Source organism: Bicyclus anynana, chromosome 24, assembly GCF_947172395.1.
Source record: "Bicyclus anynana chromosome 24, ilBicAnyn1.1, whole genome shotgun sequence".
NCBI classification, from domain to species: domain Eukaryota; kingdom Metazoa; phylum Arthropoda; class Insecta; order Lepidoptera; family Nymphalidae; genus Bicyclus; species Bicyclus anynana.
In genome coordinates, this window is record NC_069106.1 from 9,200,681 (window position 1) to 9,209,827 (window position 9,147).

The 9,147-nt window shown below is 37.2% G+C and overlaps 1 protein-coding gene across 1 annotated transcript; it reads right to left on the reverse strand.

Moving 5' to 3' along the window:
• Window positions 1–490: 490 nt before the first annotated feature.
• LOC128199457 (uncharacterized) lies at window positions 491–8,058 on the reverse strand. The gene has a single exon (XM_052889055.1). It carries the CDS (start codon window positions 5,911–5,913, stop codon window positions 1,216–1,218), a length of 4,698 nt encoding a protein of 1,565 aa, XP_052745015.1. The 5' UTR covers window positions 5,914–8,058; the 3' UTR covers window positions 491–1,215.
• Window positions 8,059–9,147: the final 1,089 nt, after the last annotated feature.

Below are 9,147 nucleotides of genomic sequence, written 5' to 3' on the forward strand. Positions count from 1 at the left end.
ATTTTTAACATCCCACTACTGCAAGCTAATTCAGTAACTTTGGCGTATGTTACTTGACATATATACGCAATTGAGATTCTATGTAACAATTGTCATCTGTGTGCCTAGTGGGAGTTTTCAATATTTTCATACTGCTACTATCGCGTTGACGTAAACGCAAATTTATATGGAATTGAAACAGTTGTGCAGTAGTGCCACTAGATGGCGCTGTTTAAATTCCTTAGAAATTCGCGTTTACGTACCAGTATCAAACTGCCACTAAGCCCTCTGATGCCTATTGATACATACCGGTCCAGGGCATGCACCTCCAAGTTTTCAGTTGTGTGCATTTTAAGAAATTAAATATTACTTGTCTCCGTATATCTATACTAATATTATAAAGCTAAAGAGTTTGATTGTTTGATTGAACGCGCTAATCTCAGGAACTACTGGTCCGATTTGAAAAATTCTTTCAGTGTTAGATAGCCTATTTATATATATATTACTAGCGGACGCCCGCGACTTCGTCCGCGTGGAAGTCAATGTAAACTTTCAAGTTTCTGCCCCTGCCCTACCCCTACCCTACCCAACCCTACCCATTAAGGCTGCACACGCGACGGTTACTTAAAAAATGGAGTAACTTCTCCCGTTTTTCCAACATTTCCCTTCAATGCTCTGCTCCTATTTATCGTAGCTTGATGAAAAGTATACTATAACCTGCCCAGAAGTATGAAGAAAAATTGTACCAAGTTTCGTTAAAATCCGTCGAGCAGTTTTTGTTTCTATAACGAACATACAGACAGACAGACAAAAATTTTACTGATTGTATTTTTGGCATCAGTGTCGATCACTAATCAGCCCCTGATAGTTATTTTGGAAATATATGTACAATTACATGAACAATTTCATGTACAGAATTTACCTTTCTACAGATTTATTAAAAGTATAGATTTAAATTCAGCTCTATAAAAGTATTCGTCCGCGTGGAATCCACTTTTTCACGAAACCCGTAGGAACCATGAATTTTAGCGGGATAAAAGTATATCCTATATATATCCAGAGTAAAATCTATTTACATTCCAAATTTCAGCCAAATCACTTCAGTAGCCGCAGCGTAAAGGAGGAACATAGTTAATTACACACATACACAAACTTTCGCCTTTAGAATATTAGTGTGTTGTGATAGTGTGGTATCGTGTAGATTGTAGGTTATTAAAAAACGAAACTACGGTTATTTTAAAGAACTTCTGCGTACACTATATTTTTAGTTTTGTTTTCTTCCGGCAGAAGTAGATATTGATTTTCACCAGAACCAGATCTCGATAGGGCAACATATAGTTGCCCGTGCGAAAAACACTCTTGCCGTAAATCTATTCCTACGTGTTTAAATGTTTGCCCCTGGGCCTTATTAATTGTTACCGCAAACGATACCTTCACCGGAAATTGAATTCTTTTAAAGTTGAAAGGCAAATCCGTTGGTATCATAGGGATGCGAGGTATCAGCACTGTCTGCCCTACTGCTGGACCAGTCAAAACTGTAGCACCAATCACGTTATTGCGAAGAAATTTTACTTGGAGTCTGGTTCCGTTGCATAAATTTGGTGGTTTCAAGTTTCTTAGCAACACGATTGGAGTGCCAGTTTTTAATTTGAGTGAATGTGGGGGAAGGCCACTTGGATTTAGAGAATTTAAAAATTCTTGTGGGTAATGTACCGCATCCTCTTGATCCATTACGTTATCAATGGACATGTAGTTCACGCTATCTCCTGGAAGTTTATTTAGTATTTTGTTATTGATGTCGTCAACGCTACTATTTCTAGCTGCCAATATTGCCCTTTGACACATCCATTGATAGTCTTTTTGGTCTATATGAACTACATCGTGATAGACTTTGGAGATTAGTTCTTCAATGTTGGTAACTTTCTCACCTAAATCAAGATCAATTTCAATTTTAGTATTGGAATGAGGAACTTTCCCGTCTCCTATTGAAAGTAACTTTGAAGGAAAATTTATATTACCTCCACCCAAATGTGCTCTCATATTAGTAAATAATTTTATGGTATGAACGAACTTCCATAATGGGGAACTTTTTAAGCAAGACTTCACAATGTCAGCTCTGGTTCCCCTAACTATCACCGGTAATGTTTGGCGAAAATCCCCAGCAAACATGACAGTGATTCCACCCATGAGTTTGTTAGTGCTTCTAATATCTCTAAGAGTTCTATCTAAAGCCTCTACATGAGCTCTATGGATCATAGTACATTCATCCCATATTATTAGACTGATATCTTGCAAAACTTTTCCCAAAGGCCCATTTTTACGGATCGAACACACGCTATCTTTCTGCAAGGAAATAGTCAAAGGCAGTTTAAAAGTTGAATGAGCGGTGCGTCCACCCGCTAGTAGCGTTGCAGCGATGCCCGACGAAGCTACGGCCAAAGCTATTTTATCTTGAGATCTAACTTTAGCTAATATTAAATTGGTAACAAAAGTTTTGCCGGTTCCACCAGGGGCATCCAAAAAAAATATCTTCCCTTCATTTAAATGAACACTGTTCAAAACACAATTATAAGCAGTCAGCTGCTCATCTACTAACTTAGGTTCGTTTTCAGAAATATAATCACTTAATTTATTTAAATCATACGGTTTTCGCAATGCTTCTTCTAATGGATCCATATTACTATTTGAATTATTTCTATTGGACGCTGGAAGTCCAAAATCGGTTAAGGATTTATCACACATCTCATGAATCTTATCTTCAATTATCATAAGCCCTTCATTGTATATATTATCATTAAATTGTAATGTCATATCCTGTCGGTCATTACGATTTCTATTTAATATATCTTCACACAAATCATTACGAAATTTACTCCATATCTCGAAAGGGTCAGATGGCTGACAAAATATGAGGATGATGGCAAATAATTCTCTTAACTTTGTGGCTGACTCTGATAAAACAGCGTCTGATATAGTATTTTCCCAATGATGATCTCCTTCCAGTAAACCTAATCTCTTGCAGGCGCCTTGATACGTCTGTAAAATAATACCGTTGACGGTTCGAAGATCTTCAAATGACGTTGGACCGCGAACATGTTGCAATAACATTCTCAAATAAAAGCATTCAGTTTGAGTCGGATGAATATTGTACACACGACCCAAAGCTGTATCTTTTTTTACACCTGGGAATCCATTAACGTCTTGCCCTCGTTTTCTTCTAGAAAATTTATTTCTTTCCCATGTGTAATATTGAGGTACTTCTTGATATAAAAGAGTTTTTGCAAATACATCTACTCTGCACAGATCGAAAAACGCTGTAAGCGTTGTCGAAGGAGGATTATTGACCCTATCTTGGAGATTTTCATTATTAAAATAAATTCTTTGTCCGTTTGCCAAGTGAACTGCTAAATGAATAACTGCCGGGAAGCGTTCATGAATAGAGAATTGGAAAATTCTCCAAAACGCTTCAGATGAACTAATATAGCGACCATTTAGGTATTTTTCTACTTCATCGTTAATATTTTGTAAAGGAAATGTAGCTTGATCAGAACCTTTATGAATATATTTACAAATATATTTTATAGCTTTGACCGATTGACAAAATTCTACGTTGATATGTGCATTGAAACTTCGTGAAAGGACCGGATTATAAGGAACCACCCAACTATTATCCACGCTCATATCTGTTCCTTTGACACGAACAATTCCCATGTTTCCACCATTATCTGGAGATCTGCGCCTGTAAGTTGGGTAACCGTCATCACCAGTTTGTGTTTCAGAAATAAAAGACCTGGGGTACTTTTTAGAACAAAAGTTTTCTTTCATACATGGTGACGTAGGGTTATGAAATCCACATGGGCCATGTATCATGTTTTTTATGACGATGTTATGAAGCATGGGATCTTGTTGTAAGTCAGGTATTTCAGCCGATATTATGTCATCTACAGAATCCGGCTGTAATTTATTTGCTAGCCATAACAAAATATGAGCGTGAGGTAAACCTCTTTTTTGCCATTCAACGGTATAAACAAAAGCTTGAGTTGGTCCAAAGATATGTTTCTTTGTCAATAGACCTATAATTTTCTTTAGTTTCAAATTAAATACTCTAGAAACCAAATCATGTCTGTCGTACGATTTTTGACCGGGTAATAATTCGTTTCTTATTTCTGCCCATTCAGGGTTACATGTGAATGTAACAAAGAGATCTGGTCTTCCAAACTTTCTGACGTAAGTCATGGCATCTTGACTTTTTTCGTTCATGTATCTTGGAGATCCTGTAAATGACGATGGCAATATAACATGCTGGCCAATATTAAAAGCGTCTATATTGCCATCATTGGTAACGGCATCTCTTAAATGGATGTAGTCCTCAGCCCGCAACTTTTTTTGATTTCTTTTGATGAAATCAAGCCTCTCAGATATCATTTTTGCCGCCATATCAACACAATATTGGTTAAGTAATCCTTTGAAATAATGTAAACTGTTAAAATCATCTATTCTCACCATGAGCCTAAAGGCATAAAACTGCATACATGATACAGTTTTAGATCTAGCAGCAGCATTATGTTGTGCAATATTTATGCAGTACCCGTCATTGCCAGATGGAAACAGTAAGGGATATTGAAGTGGGTCGTATGATCTGTGAAGCTCAGAAACTCGTTTAAGTTGACCATCTCTCGCATTCAACACAATATCTCGGGGACCTTTATCCTCGTCTACCAAAAGAACAGCTACTTCATCTACTATTGGCACATTATATCGACCTCGATGATCGTTGGCAGGTTTTACATCAGCATGGATGATAAGTTTTAAATCACTCAATGGTCTATTTTCGAGATTGTATTTAAAACTTTGAATATACGTATTATTTTCGTGAAGATATTTTTGTAGCGCATCGATAAGATCAATTTGTAAGGACGGGTTTAAATTTGAACGCAAGGATACCTGATCTGCATGAGAAACAAAATATATTTGCAAATACTCTGGTTGTGCACCTTCAGCCGGAAGTAAATTACCGATCACATGGTAAACTTGCCCTTGGACTTTAAATGTGGGCATAAAGTTCCCCTCTCGAATTTCTTTGGCTCCAAATGAAGTCATCTGAAAAATTGTATTATATTGCCTTGAATGGTTCAAGAAATGTTTTGATGAAGGATGTGATCCTGATATCAGTTCTTTTAAAACTGATGTTGGTTCGGGGATTTTAGGTATATTAATTTTGCCACCACTACAACACAGACCAGGAGCTTCAGCCTTCCATTTCATTGCTTGGCATTGGTTGCATATTTCATCCATTCTACCAATATCAATATCATTTAGTACAAAATAGTCAAGGTTAAAGTCATAAGCAAAAGCAGAATTCAATAAGTTGTGCTGCCTGCGAGTTCTATTCATTGTTGATCTTGCATTTTGTTGAGCTAATCGATGGGAACGTGCAGCGCTTGTTTCGAGTTCTCGGTTCGTCAACGTTCGAGAATTCTGTGAGGCCAAACGTTGCAAACGTTCAGCAGTCGTTTCCCGTTCGCGGTTTGCTAAAGTTCGGGAATTCTGTGCGACCAAACGTTGCGAACGTTCAGCACGTGTTTCCCGTTCGCGGTTTGCTGAAGTTCGGAAATTTTGTGACGCCAAACGTTGCGAACGTTCAGCGCTTGTTTCCCGTTCGCGGTTTGCTAAAGTTCGGGAATTTTGTGACGCCAAACGTTGAGAACATTCAGTAATTGATTCGCGTTGTCGTTTCGCCGAAGTTCGAGAATTTTGTGAAGCCAAACGTTGTGTACGTTCAACACTTGTTTCTCTGGCGCGGTCTCGTTCATTGATTGCTCGTTGAGTAGCCAACCTATGTTCATTTTCATCCTCTGTTTCATTGCTGCGCTGAAGTCGCAGCCGTTTTGCAGTGGCAGACTGCCGAGAAAGTTGAGATCTTTTTCTAGGCATTTTTTAATTTATATGTGTATAATATATTATTATTTATGTAAAAATATATATGTAATAACAATATATAATTGAAAAACGAATTACTCAAAACTAATTATTACACGATTAGATATCAGATCCACGGTAAAAATAAATCCCTAAAATACTACAAAATCAAATAAGGTATCTATTTAGAGAAGAAAATTAACAAAAATAACTAAACTAAAACAAAACTTATTAGTAACTTACTCATTTAAAAACTATAAACGCTAAAATAATACCAGAAAATATCGCCTATCCACATTAAAAGAATTACCCTAAAAAACTACAAAATCAAATAATGTATCTATTTAGAGAAGAAAAATAACTAAACAAAAACGAAACTTATTACTAACTTACTCATTTAAAAAGTATAAACGCTAAAATAATACCAGAAAATATCGCCTATTCGAAGTAAAAGAATTACCCTAAAATACTACTAAATCATAAACAATACCCTAAAGAATATTAAATACCTACTACAAAAAGAAACTCAAAAAATGTATCTATTTAGAAAAGGAAATAAACAAAAATAAGTAAACTAAAACTATTTCTATTCTGGAAAGAACAAATTTAAAAATTAGTTCGCTGAGCACAACCTTTCCGTAAGGAGCCGACCACGCGTCTGAGCCGCGCGGCATGATACCTTGCAGAGCTAACTGGGGGCACCGCCACTCCGCTTACTCGAACATTATTTTGCTGATTTTGTTTTAAAACTGCGATATCTCCTAAGATATTAATTTAAATCGAATTATGTGAAAGGCATTTTTGTTTTAAATTAAATACTTGTGATGAATAACATATTTATTTGGATAAGGATTAATATCATGTTTATAAAAACACCTTCACAAATAATGCAACAGATTTTAGAACAAATTTGGTTAGCATAAAAGCAGGTTATATGAGCTAACCTTAAAAGATAGACATATACTGTCGCGGACTTTTATTAGAACTTTTAAAGGGGAACAATTCTGTCATACATGATTTTTACGCAACTTTAAGCGTTTACTCAGCGCACGCAACGTAAGCTCTCAATAGGCAAAAAAATCCTATATAGCCTTCCTCGATATCTGTCACTGAAAGTATTTTTGAAATCGGACCAGTAGTTCCTGAGATTAGTGCAAACAAACAAACTCTTAAGCTTTATAATATTAAAGTATCTATACTAATAATATAAAGCTGAAGAGTAGATTATAAAGAGGTAAAGTTTGTGTGGTTGTAGGGGTAATCTCTGGATCTACAGAACCTATTTTGAAAATTCACCAATAGAAAGCTACGTTATTTGCGAGTGTCATACACCTTGTTTTTACTCCGCGTTCCTACGGGAACAGGAACTATGTGGGAAAAACCGCGGGGCGTCTTTTAGCGGCATTTTTGCGTCTTTTAGAAATTTTGTATTATCTCCGAAACTATATGACTAATTAACATACTGTAAAAGGCAAATCTTATCTCTATAATATCCTATTGATTATTAAGTAACTCATTTTAATAAGGATTTTAGTTTAGTTGTGTAAATAATGAAGTAAACCCTATGATACGTTTTAAATAATTTATTAAAGTATAAAAGGTACTATATCAGCTAAAATATAGGAGATAGATATATGCTGTTGCGACATTTTTTGTAACAAATGATGTGTTCTACAAAGTTGTTGTACATTATTTTATTCTTACATCCATAGTTTTTGCAGCGCACGCTGGTAAAGAAAAACTTGGAGAAGGTTGAAAAGGTTTATTGTAAGTAAGGTTACGTCCGATGACAAATTGGCAAGTTACAACCGTCTCGTGTGCGTGTTGGTTGAGAGTGAGGTCATTTTACGGTCGAGTGAATGATGCTCCTGTATTTGCAACTCCTTGGCCTTTTGAATAGCAATGACAATGCTTGAGGGAATTAGCAGACTTTTGGGAAGGCGCGAACACACGCCATGTACACCTTGGGTTACATTATTGGAGTTTCAGGAAGGATCCCTAATTTTTTTGAAAATAAAATATAGCCTATAGCCTTCCTCGATAAATGGGCTATCTATCACTAAAAGTATTTTTCAAATCGGACCTGTAGTTCCTGAGATTAGCGCGTTCAATCAAACAAACAAACAAACAAACAAACTCTTCCGCTTTATAATATTAGTATAGATACCAGTATTCCTACGGAAATGGGAACCACGCGGGTGAAACCGTACGGCGTCCAGCTAGTATATTATATATATAGAAATTAAAAATCCGTGGTTCCCGCGGGATTTGTGAAAAACTGAATTCCACGCGGACGAAGTCACGAACGTCTGCTAGTCAGTAATATGAGTTTTCGGGAAGCTAATTAGATCCCTTCTTCCTGCCCGTCAATATTTACTGGTCACCAGGGACGAGCCGGTATTAGGCACTCTGACGAGATTACGAGCTTTTGGCTGTAATGTTCCACCGAATTACGGCCGGCGACCAATCTCTCCAGAGACCATCCAAATATTACTAAGCAAACATTATGATCGGCATGAGAATTATGTTTTGACCTATTAAATAATTAACTTGTGCTTGGTTATCTAGTAATACATCCGAAGTTCGGTTCTCAGATAAATTTTGTGATTTGTCAGGTCCCTCCCACCATAATTATCCGGTAAAGAAGTCACAGGGCAGGGCTAATCTATATTATGTATTTAATACAAAGAATCTCTATTTTTTTTTTTTTTATTCTTTACAAGTTAGCCCTTGACTACAATCACACCTGATGGTAAGTGATGATGCAGTCTAAGATGGAAGTGGGCTAACTTGTTAGGAGGAGGTTGAAAATCCACACCCCTTTCGGTTTCTACACGGCATCGTACCGGAACGCTATATCGCTTGGCGGTACGTCTTTGCCGGTAGGGTGGACTGGCCACGGCCGAAGCCTCCCACCAGCCAGACCTGGGCAAATTAAGAAAATCTCAATCTGCCCAGCCGGGGATCGAACCCAGGACCTCCGTTTTGTAAATCCACCGCGCATACCACTGCGCCACGGAGGCCGTCTATTTACCATAGTGACGCCGTAATTTGCGCTTTTTCTATGTATTCTAATACTTTTCAGAGAACTTAAAGACTTATAGCTTGGCAACTTCGTTCGTAACACTCCCGGTGTTGCGCTTGGGCCAGGGGCGTGAGCGATGAATGAAAAACCCACCACTGATGCACGTCACACGCACGATTTCACATCCGTGCTGTCTTTCCCCCTGTCGCCCGCATATCATGGGA

Coding starts and splice junctions, on each gene's coding strand:
- LOC128199457 (XM_052889055.1), bottom strand. CDS start 5,913: ATGCCTAGAAAAAGATCTCAACTTTCTCGGCAGTCTGCCACTGCAAAA.